General features: G+C 31.6%; 1 protein-coding gene across 1 annotated transcript; it reads left to right on the forward strand.

Moving 5' to 3' along the window:
• The first annotated feature begins 10060 nt into the window (after positions 1 to 10060).
• LOC18095869 (uncharacterized) lies at positions 10061 to 13557 on the forward strand. Its single transcript, XM_006370521.3, has 4 exons — positions 10061 to 10578; positions 12016 to 12208; positions 12724 to 12817; positions 12924 to 13557. Exons 1-4 carry the CDS (start codon positions 10226 to 10228, stop codon positions 13259 to 13261), a joined length of 978 nt encoding a protein of 325 aa, XP_006370583.3. The 5' UTR covers positions 10061 to 10225; the 3' UTR covers positions 13262 to 13557.
• Positions 13558 to 13614: the final 57 nt, after the last annotated feature.

Genomic DNA, 13614 nt, shown 5'->3' on the forward strand with positions numbered 1-13614 from the left:
TTCCATATTACGCGTCGAATGGGGCTGGCGGGGGCCTCCACCAGCCCTTGCAAGGCAAAAAATAATCCCAGCCCCACCCAATAATATTTATAGTTTTAGTTCAAAAAATAAAAATAAAATAAAAATTTGACCCTCGTAGAATAATTTTTCTATTTTGACCCCTTTAATTTCATTTTATGGTTCTGCCCCTCTTGTCCTCAACTTAATTACCATGATTATTTGAACACCTGAATTATGTTGATTAGTAAACTTGACTAGTACAAGATTTTCTTTGTCAGTGAAAAAACCACATTCAATAATGGTAATTGGCTAGAATGTTAGTTGAATGTTAGAAAAAAAAACTGAAAGTTAGATAGAATGAAAATGACAGTTTATCATTCCACTTATAAATTAACATGTATTTTGAATGTATAAAGTGTGTGGAGCGGAAAGTGTTAGAAAGAGAGACATTATAAGAGTTGTAAAACTTGTGTGATATGCCATGTTTGTTTACTGGAAAGTAATTTTTTTTTAAAGTGAATTCTGGAAAAATAAATTATTTTTCGATATTTGGTAGTGTAATGAAAAATAAGTTGGAAAACACTTTCTAGTATTTGGTTATGTAATTGAAAATGAGTTGGAAAATAACTTATTAATGTTTTATTTTTTCTAAAGTTTATTAAAATAATGAGGAACAAATCTTACAAATTAAAAAGTTGAATGAGAATGAAATTGAAAAAAAAATATAATTTCATAAATTATCTCAAATAAAATAAATAATAATCAAAATAATAGAGATCAAATCTAAAATATTAAAAAATTAAAAGATGAAGGAATTAAAATAATAATAATTAACATTTCATAAATTATTTCAAATAAAATAAGTAACAATCAAAAGAATGAGGATCAAATTTGATAGATAAAAAATTTCAATTAAAAAATGATAAGGAAAAATCAAATAACAATTATAAAAATGAGGAGCAAAGTTAATATAAAAATTAAATCTAAGGGATGAAATTGAAAAAAAAATATTCAAAACAAAATATATATAGCAATCAAAAGTTTGAGGACCAAATTTGATATATTCAGCAAATAATATAAAATTTATAAATTTTTCACAACTTCCGGAAAGTGTTTTCCGCCCAAAATAAAAGGAAAACACTTTCCTGGAAACCAAGCCAAATCTTCCTTTGACTAGAAAGTGTTTTTCATTGACCGGAAAGTGTTTTCTGCCGACCAACTTTCCTAATGGCAAACAAACACAGGAAAGTTTGGAAATGGTTTCTCGGAAACCACTTTCCAGGAAACAAACACGGCCCAAGCCAAATTTTTCTTTGATGGAAAGTGTTTTCTGTTGACCAGAAAGTGTTTTTTGTTGACCAATTTTTTTAATGGCAAACAAACACAGAAAAGTTTGGAAAGTGGTTTCCCAGAAACCACTTTCCGAGAAACAAACGCATTAGAAAGATTTCTGAATCTAGTGTTTGTTTGGATGAATATTGCTCTTATAAAGAAAAACACCACTTGTGACCTCAACCATCCACTCCACCTAATAGTGATATCAGAGCCTAAAAAGCAAAAACAGAAGGTGTTTGATTTTTTTTATCTAAAAATTAAATTGTTCAAGACTATATTTTGAATATGCGAATAGCACTTCACAATGAGTTAAAAATAAGCCCAAATAGAGTCCAGACAAGTCTCTATGAGCCTCCCAAAGTTTCACTAGAAAACAACATCGTCACTAGAGAAGAAAACCAAAAAAACCAGTTTGAATTTTTAATAATTCCAAAACAACCCCAACAATTTCATAAATTTCAGAATAACCCCTAAAGTTTCTAAAATTTATAAAATAGCCCTTTAAGTTTCATAATCTTAAAAAGACCCAAAAGTTTCTAGAATTTTAATAAGTCCCTAAAAATTTTAGAAATTGCATAATGAACCCTATATTTTCTAAAATTACAAAACTAATTGTTCCAAAAATTCAATAACTACCTCAAAAGTTCTAAAAATTACATAACAATCCTTCCTACCCACATTCGATTGTTACATACTCAATAGTAAAGTTATTTTTGTAAAATCTCAATTTAAAGACTTGTTTTGATAAAGTCAAAAGCAATGGCCAATGAAATTACACAAGTACTCATCCCAAAGTTGACAAAGAAGAACTATGACAATTAATGCATTCAAATGAGAGCTCTCCTAGGTTCTTAAGATGTCTTAGATATAATGGAAGATGGGTTTGAAGACGTCTTATTTAGGGAAACATCCTTACATGATGATAAAAGAACAATCATGTGTGCTGATAGAATAAGGGACAACAAGGTAAAGTCCATTATCTACCAGGGTCTTGATGAAGTTGTATTTGAGATAGTAGCTTCACAGTGACATCAAAAGAAGTTTGGGAAAGGTTAAGGAAAACATACAAGTTGTTGATAAAGTAAAGTGTGTTCGTCTTCAAACATTACGAGGAGAACTTGAAGCTTTACAAATGAAACCTTTAAAATCAATTTCTGAATTCCATACTCAAATTATAATGGTGCAAAATCAAATCAAAAGGAATAAAGAGAATTTTGAATACATGAGGATTTCTGAAAATATTTGGAGACCTTTGGATCTAAAGTCTTGTTATAGTTATTTCCTTGGAAGAAATAAAAGATTTGGAAGGAATATCTATTGAAGAACTTATAGGTTCACTACAAACTCATAAGCAAAGATTAATAGAAGAAGCAATGAAAAAATATTGGAGCAAGCCCTACAGTTAAAACTATCATTAACTAAAAGGAGATGCAAGAAAAGAGGGGCATCTTACCAAGGACAAGGTCAAAGACCTAGCAGAAAAGGATCTAAATATTCTAAATCCATAGGAGAAGGTAGGGGAACAAAAGGATTCATAAGAGAAGTACATGAACAATAAAATATAGTACGAGAAAAATGACTTGGAAGAAAAGGTGGTTACAATAACCATCAAAACATTGACAAAAGAAATTCTCAATGTTATAATTGTGAGAAATATGGTCATTATAGCAATAAGTATTAGGAAAGACTACCAATAAAAAATGTTAGTGAGGAGGCTAATCTTGTAAAAGTTAAACCAGCTAATGGAGAATCATTGAACTTGATGGCACACAACTCAACTAAACAAGACCCAAATATTTGGTATCTTAATTCTAGTGCTAGTAATCACATGACCGGAAGAGAGAATTTATTTGTTGAATTTGATGAGAAAGTTCAGGGAGAGATATCATTCAATGATCTCTCCAATGTCTTTTATGTTTCTGGTATGAAGACCGATATTTTGAGTCTTGGATAACTTGTGGAGAAAGGCTACTAGATTAGCCTTAGAAACAAGCAGATATTGATCTCAAATGCTCGGGGAAGCTAATCTTTGAGTTTCTATGAAAATGAATCGAATGTTATCTTTTTTCATCCATCATGAAACGCCAAAGTGTTTGAATGCATTAAACAACAACAAAGACCAGTTGTGGTATTTGAGGTATGGACACCTTAGTTTTGAAAGCTTGAAGGAATTAGGAAGGAAAAAAATGGTATACGACCTACCCTACATCTAATATCCAAATGAGATATATGGAAGTTGTGTTATGAGCAAGCAACATATAAATAGCTTTGAAATACAAGTCAACTAGAGATCTAAGACTCTGCTCCAGCTACTACACACACATGTGTGTGGTTTTTTGGACCTAGTTTCAAATGGATAGAATCAATACTTCCTCATCTTCATTGATAATTTTAACAGAAAAACTTGAGTCTATTTTATTAAAAGAAATTCAAAGGTGTTTAACAAGTTTAAATAATTTAAAGCTCTTGTGGAGAGGCGCTAGAGTGGCTATCACATCAACTCACTTTAATCAGATCAAGAGGGAAAATACACTACAGAAGCTTTCTAAGAAGTCCTTAGGAAATAAGGAATTAAAAATTAGTTTACATCAGCATGCACCTCTCATTTGAATGGTGTAGCCGAGAGAAAGAAGAACTGCACAATCCTTAACATGGTCAAAAATATTTTTATCCTTTAAGATGACTCACGAAATGTTTAGAGCAATGATGTGTGTGCTCTATTTTCTCAACTGATGTCCTACCAAGAACCTTGATATTAAAACACCACATAAAGTTTGGAATACTCATAAGACTAGTGTGAGTCATCTTAGAGTGTTTAACTCAATAGCTTACAGTAAAATCCTAGATTTAAGAAGAATAATGCTTGAAGATAAAAGAAAGAAGTGTATTCTTGTTGGATACGATGATAGAACTATAGGATATCAGTTATACAATCCCATCACTAAGAAAGTTATTTTCAGTTAGGATGTCATTTTTAAAGAAAATAAATCTTGAAATTGGAATAAAAAATGCAAAATTGATGCTTGAAGAAGAAGAAGAAAAACCTGCACGTATAAAAAAAGATAATATAGAGCTACAAATACTTAGAGACTAGTATACACCTCCATGTAGTGACCCCTCACTATAAAGGAATGAAGATGCATCACCAATATTCCAACATGGTTTTTAAAACATGACGCCTTGAGGAGCTCGTACCTTAGATGGTTTTTATTATAATATATAATTGATAGACGAGTATGTTAATCTATAATGTATGCTATTAACCAATGATCTTATTAGCTTTGAGAATGCTAACAATTAAAATAAATGAAGAATAGTTATGGATGAGGAGATTCAGTCCATTAAGAGGAACAACATATGGGAGTTGACTACTCTCCTAAAAATATACAAGACTATTGGAGTCAAGTGGATTTACAAGACAAAAAAGAATGCTCATGGAAAAGTTTAGAGGTACAAGGTTAGACTTGTAGCAAAAGGGTACAAGAAAAAATAATGAATTGATTATAGGGAAGTCCTTCCCTCGTTACTAGATTTGAGACCATTATATTATTAATCTCACTAGTTGCATGAAATAGATGGAAGATTTACCAATTAGATATGAAATCAACATTTTTAAATGGATTTCTTAAAGAACAAATCTATATTGATCAACCACATGGATAAATAAAGAAAGGAAAACAAGATAAGGTGTACAAGCTGAAAAAAGCCCTCTATAGCATGAAGCAAACCCTTCATGCTTGGAATATGAGGATTGATGACTACTTTTAGAAGAATGATTTTGAAAAATATATCTATGAGCAAGAACTATATATGAAGAAGACAGATAGAAGTGTAATAATTGTATGCTTATATGTTGATAATTTAATATTCACGGGTAATAATCCAGATATGTTTGACGCTTTAAAGAGGAGCATGGCCAAAGAATTCGAGATGACGGATATAGGCCAAATGACTCATTTCCTTGAAATAAAAATTGTGCACAACAAGAAAGCAATCCTTATCTTCTAAAGCAATTATACGAAAGAGATTTTGAAGAAGTTTAGGATGAAGAATTGCAACCATGTGACAACTTCAGGATTGAAATTGAGGAAAAATAAGTATGAAGATATAGATCTTACTTGCTTCAAAAGTTTGGTTGAAAGCTTAAGATACTTGACTTATACCAGACCAGGAATACTTTATAGAGTTGGGTTAGTCAGAAGATACATGGAGACCCCTGACTAGTCTCTTCTAAATACAGCTAAAGAAATTCTTTGCTACATAAAAGGCTCTTTTAATGATGGTTTGTTCTACTCATACTGTGAAGATTCCAAACTTGTTAACTACTTTGATAGTGATTAGGGACGTGACTTGGATATATATATATAAAGCACAACTAGGTTCACATTCTTTATATGAGACACAATATTTACCTAGTCGTCAACGAAACAAGAGCAATTGTGACACTATCAACTTGTGAAGCCGAGTATGTTATTGTCAGCTCAACTGTCTGTCATGGTATCTAGCTATGAAATGTTTTTAAGTACTTGGGATTTTCACAAGACAGTCCCATGAAAACACTCAGTCTTTCATTATAGAAGCAATTTATTAGCAATTTCCCTGGCAAAAAATTCAGTCTTTCATTATAGAAGCAAACATATCGATACTCAGTATCATTTTATAAGAGAACATGTCAAGAACCAAGAAGTGGAATTGATCTTTTGCATGACTTATGATTAGATTGCAGATATTTTCATAAAGCCCCTCAAGCATGATATGATGATATATGAATTGTTATTAAATGGGTTGCATCTCATGTTGATGGTGATGGTCCTTAAAGAGTGGTTAAATAGTCATGCTGATTTTGTAGGGTGTTATTTTGGATGGAGAGAGTGCTGGTGCTAATTTAGCACACACACCACAAGGTCATGAAACATGGGCCAGAGAAACTACTTGGAATGAATGTTGCAGGGACGATTTTGGTACATACTTGTTTTGGTGGTGAGGAGCCTGTTGGCAATGAGGTAAACGAATCAGAGGAAGCGAGGAAAAGGTTTGCTGCTTTTTGGCACTTTGTATGTCCTACAACAAGTGGGTGTGATGACCCTTTACTTAATCCAATTTTTTATCCAAAATTGGCTAGTCCGGGAGGCATCCTTGCTACTGTTGCTGAGAAAGATTTTCTGAGGGATAGAGGCTGGTTATATCATGAAACTTCGAAGGAAAGTGCATGGGGTGCATGTAGTGATTGAAATCATGGAGGAAAAAGGAGAGGGGCACGCCTTTCATTCTCTCAAACCTTCTACAATGGAAAAATTAGAAAACGAAACTAACCAGCCCTTAAATAAGTGGTTTATAATTGCAATTTTAAAAATCATGCTGAGGATATGAATGAAATACAAACTCTTTAATAAAAACATGAATATAATTTGTTCTTTTTCCTTGCTGGGTTCACTAAATAGGAAAACAAAGAAGCCCAGTGAAGTTCTATGATAAAGGGGAGGTAAAATAGTGGGCTTGAATTGGGTTTCACAAAGTGGCAAAGACTTGCTCATGCCATGGAAGTTGCATCAGGAGAGTTGATGCAGAGCTGCGTAGGAAACTGAGGAATTGGCATTAAATGAATCGATGATTTACATTGCATACATGCACAGTACTTAAGAACCAATTAGTAACCTAATGCAAATGCATGGATGCAAGTGTGAACTCACAGATCATTGGCAAAGACGTGGCTCAAGCCATGCCATGTACATTGCATTAGGAAAGTTGGTGCCGTGCTCAGTACAGAACTGAGGAATTGACATTAAATAGTTCGATGATTTACATTGCATAAATGGACTTTACTTAAGAACCAAGTAAGCTAATGCAAATGCATGAATGCAAGTGTGAACTCACAGATCCCATATTTCCCTTTCTCTGCACATATACTCAGTAAGTAAGCTCTTTAATTTATGGTTTTTTTAGTGAGTTTTAACCTGTTTTTTATTAAAATAAATTTAAAAATTGTTTTAATTAAATTTTTTTATTAGATAATTTTGATATAGTAATATTAAAAATAAATTTTAAAACTAAAAAAATATTATTTTAATATTTTTCCGGTATACAAAATCCAGCGGAACTCTCCAAGAATATCAAGCATATCCACCCTCTGCCGATTACCGACTGTCGTGTCTATCCTGCAAGCCTTAACTGGTCACCACAAAGGTACAATCAGCTTTTACACTGACTTCAATAAATTATCGACTATTATATTTATAGTGACATTGCAACTACCTTTGCAGTGTAATTTATTGTTAAATTATCATAAATAAATAAATAAAACTTAAATATTTGAATGAAAATAAATGATATATTGATTAATAAAGTGTTACTAACCTTAAAACCTGCGGTATGCCGCATTTAAGATTTAAGTAAATTTTTTATATAATACAAAAAAATATATTAATATTATGAATATGTTTTCTTATATTATGATTTTTAAATTGAGAAGCACAAAGATATTATTTATGTTTAATAAAATAAATTCATAAATAGTGAAAAATTTATTAAATACTTAAATTAAAAACTAATCTTTCTTCTAAAAAAATCAATTGAGTTTGTAAACATTTACTTTTCTTTTTAATTTATGCATTTTTTTATTTTAAAGGCTATTTTTTCTTACCTACAATAAATAATTTTTATTTTTATAATTGCATCATGCAAATAGAATTTATTTATATCAAATATATAAAAAAAATTACAATAATCTCTTTGAAATGTTATAAGAATATAAAATAATAAAAAAATAACTGCTATTTAAAAAAATTAAAAAATCAAAGAGAGACGGTATTATTTTAGATTTAAATAAAAAACTTAATGCAAAATAAAAAAAATATACATAAAAACAAAGAGTATTAATTAATTTTTTTGAAAAAAAAATAAAATAAAAAATCAAGCACTAATGGGTTAGACCCATTCATCTGCTCCTATTTTTATCTTCTTTTTTTTTTTTTAAATAAAACTAGCATCAATCATCACTTGATTTATTTTTTTATCACCTTTAGTGACCAAAAAATTATGGTCTAAGTTTTTAGACCTCAAAAAACTATTTTTTTTATCTTTTGTTTTTCTTTTTACCTGAAAACACCTCTAAAAATCAATATAAACCTCCAATAACAACTTATCAACCTTAAAACACCATAAATCACTCTAAAAAAGAAAAATCAACCAAATACAAAAACCAAACAAGCTTCTTTTTACTTTACCCCACATGTTTGTAGAAAAATACCATCTCCATTAAACTCCTTTTAAGAAGAGAAATCTATTAACACAAAGATCATCTTTTTTGGTAACGAAAATATGATCAACTAATTACTTTTTCTTTTCTTCGTTATTTTTTGATAAGTGTCTCTCTCATTTCTTAAATCAAGAAACTGAAAATTAAACATTTGGACCATAATGAGAATTTCAAAAACTTGAGATTGATCATGTTTTTTCTTTGTATTTTACATTTTAGTTCTTTTTGTTGCAATCTTGCCTTTGTTTCACAATTTCAAATGAAATTAGTGCACTTAAGGATTGAATAAAAAAAGAGAGTTTAAGGATGAAAATTGAAAAAAAAAGTTACAATGAAATATAAACAGTAATATTACTAGCTAGCATATATATATATATATATATATTTTCCATGGAGTCAGCTAGGTTATTTCCTGCACTATGCTCAAGTTGGACTATAATTATTTTAAATGTGAAAAATAAAATATTTAGGTTGTGATGAATTTTTTTGCATTGTCATTAAACCTAGTTCAACAAGTTAAATTTGAAAACTCTCGACTTGATTCTTTATCTAGTTTAAGTTTCAAATTAAATTATATTAAAATTGCTCAAACTTGATTCGGTCAACTTGATAAGTCCAAAGACAATTTAGATGACTAGTAAAAATATGGTTTGATTTTTTAAAAAAAATCTCAATATGATATCTTTTTTTTTAAAAAAAAACATTGAAACAATGACGTATTGGATCGACTAGGGTCTATCTTGGATAACTCATCAAAAGTCATGGACTTCAATGAATTTAATAATATTTTTTATTTAATTCTATGATAAAAAATGAAGACCAATTCAAAATCAACATAATATTAAATGAAAAAGAGTTTTCCCTTTTATTTTTAAATTTGCCATGGAGTTTCTCCTTATTTTACATCTTGATGCTTTTTTTTTAATTTTGTTTGTACTTAGTAAAAATTTGACAAATTGGTTATAAAATTGGCATAGAAGGCTAAAAAAAAATTTGTGGATGAAAATGAAAAAAAAATCGATAATTGTAAATAGTGTTATGGTCTAAGGATATGTTTAAAATTATGGTAGCGGTTGTGGTTTAAAGTATTTTTTATTTAGTATTTTTTAAAAATTATTTTTGATATCATCACATTAAAATAATTTAAAAACATAAAAAAATTAATTTTAAATAAAAACAAAAATTAAAATTTTTAAAAATATAGTGATATACTTCCCATCAATAGATAAGTTTGGCAGGGAGCACTTTAACACATGGTCCACCGTTCTCTCTATCCAAAGCAATTCCCTCTCCATTTCCCACTAATCTCAAAGCAAAAAAGACAATATGCTGATTACATTCACTAATCCATAATTTTAGGTGTCATAACCTCATTGGTATTTATCAAAAGGATTTAATGATTATTATTAGAAAGCAAATGGTAATAAATGCAAATTCATTCATTTTCTTTTCTTACACCAATGATTTTTATTTTATTTTATTAAAAAACAAAAAACACAGTCCGTATAGATATCCTACCAAAAAGCTTAAGCAAGGTATCCACAAAAACTATAAATTCCCCATTTGTCTCAGTCTTTCTATCTTCTCATAGTAATCTCAATTCGAAACGTTTCAGTTCGTTATCAATCCTTGAGCATGGGAGGAGGAGGAGCGATGAGAGCTGCGGCTAAGGTGGCTGGAATTGGAGTGGTTAACTCCGGGATCCGTGGCGGCATCTCTTGTGTTCCTCCATCGGTGGAGCAGTCGGTGCGCAATGCTTCCCGTCCTGTTTCGGCGATCATATCGTCCACGCCGAGTGGAGGTGAGGTTGCGGCGACGGTGCAGAGGCCTTCGTGGGAGTTGGATGAGTGGGAGTTCGCTGGTGGCTTGGAAGAGGAGACGGTTGTGCATTCGGCTGAGCCTGTGGCTAGAGTTGTTTTCGGTGGTGCACCGCCGAGTTTGCAGGAGGCTGAGGCAGCTACTTTTGAATTGAATGATGCTTTCCAAAAGTAATGTTTTAACCTTTATTGAATCCACTTGTTTTTAATTGTGTTTTGATTTGATTAAAGATTGTGTCGTTTTTATTTCTCTTCTGTGTTTTTATATTGTTAATGATTCATAACTATTTTGATATTTGGGAATTGTTGTTAATCTTGAAAGTGTGGAGCTTTGACATTTTGGTTTCAGTTTATAGAAACTGCGATTGATAATAAGATAAAAAATGAAAAGAATGGAATTTTAAATTCTTGATGTCGAATCATACTGTGTTTTCTTTGGTTGTTGAATGTATAGAGGAAATGGGGCTTCGCGTTTGTAATCCTAGTGGTTGTCGATATAAGTTCTTGGAGATTTTTTGAACACTTTTTTGTTTATTATTGACACAGAAAAAAAATTTGAAAAGGAATGTGATATTTGATGGTTTTGGGATGATTTATTGTTTTTTGAATCATTGAATTTCAGGACATGAAAGTTTCTGCTTGTTTCTTGTTCCGTGAACAAGGAAATGACTTATTATTTGCATTAAAAACTGTTTTTTGTACTGCTACTTGGGATTATTTGGTGTTATCATCATTTAGGCTAGGTTTAAATGGCTGATTGAACTTTGCATGCTATGTGTAGTTGGTTTGGCTTGAATCTGATAGATTGCCCTTGTACTGATTGGGTTGTTATCTTTCATAATCGTTGTCGAATTTGGTGTGATCAGTTCTCTTGTAAATTGCTATTTTTTTTTTATTGAATTTTCTCTCATCTACTTTTGAGATGCTCACCTTCGAGACAAGGTAGTTAAATCGAAAGAAGGCTCTTCTAAATAGCATCATTGAGTTTGATGTAACTTCTGAGTGCATATAGCCAAATTGCATGGTAATCAAAAATTTCCAGTACACATGCTGACAAAAAGCTGTGGTTTTTCTCCTCCTTATGGGAAGCTTCCAGGCATATAAATATCCTCACTTGTGTGTGTCTGATGTGTATCTTTAATCTCTTTCTTCCCTATCATTGCATTTTTATGGCAATTGTATTTGCTGAAGAAGTAAATATTATGGAACTGAGGATGCATTTCTTGGACTGCTGGAATCATATCAAGTATTATCTTTGGGGAACGTATGTTCCTTGATTTTTACTTGTTTCGTTTGTCTGAATAATTTTGCCACTGTAAGATCTCAGAGTTTCTATTTTTCTTTTTCTGAAACATGATGCTTATTTGTCTATGCAGATAATGTCAGTTCATTATTTTTCTTGACGAGTTTAGTTGTTATACCAAATTGGCTAACAGAATTATATGTGATGTTTTATTGAAGTTGTGGAACATCTTTGTTGCCAGGATTTTTACTAGCTATGCTATTAGTTTGTTTGTTTGTTTTTTTTTATTTTTGTTCCTTATTTTAATTCTGGTGGCATGATATCATATTTACCTTTTTTTTATTATGCTTAACTGTTATTCACAGAGTATATCTGTCGTCTCCGAACTCAGGAACTGGCAGTTCAGTTGGAGGTAGTCAGTTGTCTGGCCTCCCTTTGCTTAGAAAATCTGAGTCTTTGGAAACTAAAGATTGTATTCCCTGTGACCCAACTGGAGCTCCTGTGCCAAAATATGCTATGCAGGCATTTTCATTGCTTAATGAAAGTCCTAAAATTCAGGTTCTGATACATCACTCTCCCCTCGAGTATTTCTTTTCTCCTTTTGCTTAGACTATGTTGCATTCATGATGAGTTAATTTGACAATGCAGTTGCTTGTAATTGAACAAATATATCTCAATTATTTTTTTCTACTACAGAATTGAATTAAGCTTCAATTATGTGTTTGTTGTGGTTTCAATATGTTTGGTATTGTTAGCTGCTGAGTGTTTTTCAAGCTTAGCTTCAATGACACTAAGCTATCGATGCATTTCGAAAACCCCTGTCATTTCATACAGCCTGGATCATGCATAGAATGTATAACTGATATGCTGCTTTGTTTTATAAATTATAAGCCCTGATATATAATACTTTAGGACTTTCAATTTTGTTGGACTCCTTAAGGCCACTTGAACATTTTGAAATGTAATTTTTTTTTTGTTCTATCATTGCATCTAACATACCGGTTTTAAAATATATTAATGTTGATTGATGAATTCAGCTTACTGGAATAATCACTGATTTTAATATTATGCAGACTGTTGTTGCTGCCGTTGCCTCTGACCCAAATGTCTGGAATGCAGTTTGGGAGAACGAAGCCCTTCAGGATTTCCTCCAGTCCCAGAATACCTGTAAGTGTTGTCTTTTGTCTTTCAATCCACGTGTGCCATTCTTTTTTGATATTCCTGTTATCTATCTCTACCTATTTTATACCTGAAGCCAAGGAATCTGTTGCAGATACCCAGTCATCTGAAGCCAAGGAGTTTGTCAGAGATACCGACTTTCAGGATGCAGTATCTTCTAAGAACCTCGCTGAATTATCTGATGATGAAAGTGAAGCTGGAAGCTCTCAAACTGAACTCGTGGATATTATCAATAACGTCAAGCTTACTGTGGTTGACTTGGTGACCAACTTATCTGCTTACTTCCAAAAGATTTTTAGCTTTTCATCTGCAGAGCACACTCCTGCTGCCAATGAAAGTGCTGGAGCAGCTACCATCGAAAAGACCATAGGAGCATCTCTCATGGGACTGGCAGTGATTGTTATTATGGTGGTTGTGCTGAGGCGCCCTTAAAAGTTCATTTCCTGGCAAGCCAGCCGGTAAATTTGCCAAGCCTGCAGACTTATTTGTGTTTCTGGATGCTTAAATGGATGCCTAAAAAATGTTCTAGATATAGCATATTTATGTATAGTTTGAAAGATAACATTGAGTACTAGGCATCCATGTTTGAATAATTTTCGTTTTATTTTTCCATCATGCTGCATTTTACTTCTTGTGGCTGACCTACTGGAGCAACCACTTGTTGCAATAGTAATCTCTTTTGGATGACAGATGAAGACGAAAACAATGAAAAAGACTTATTTATAATCCTTGAATGACTACACAGTTGTATCTCATTACAATTCCAGTTCAGTTCACAGTGACAG

This window comes from Populus trichocarpa, chromosome 1 (assembly GCF_000002775.5).
Source record: "Populus trichocarpa isolate Nisqually-1 chromosome 1, P.trichocarpa_v4.1, whole genome shotgun sequence".
Classification (NCBI taxonomy): domain Eukaryota; kingdom Viridiplantae; phylum Streptophyta; class Magnoliopsida; order Malpighiales; family Salicaceae; genus Populus; species Populus trichocarpa.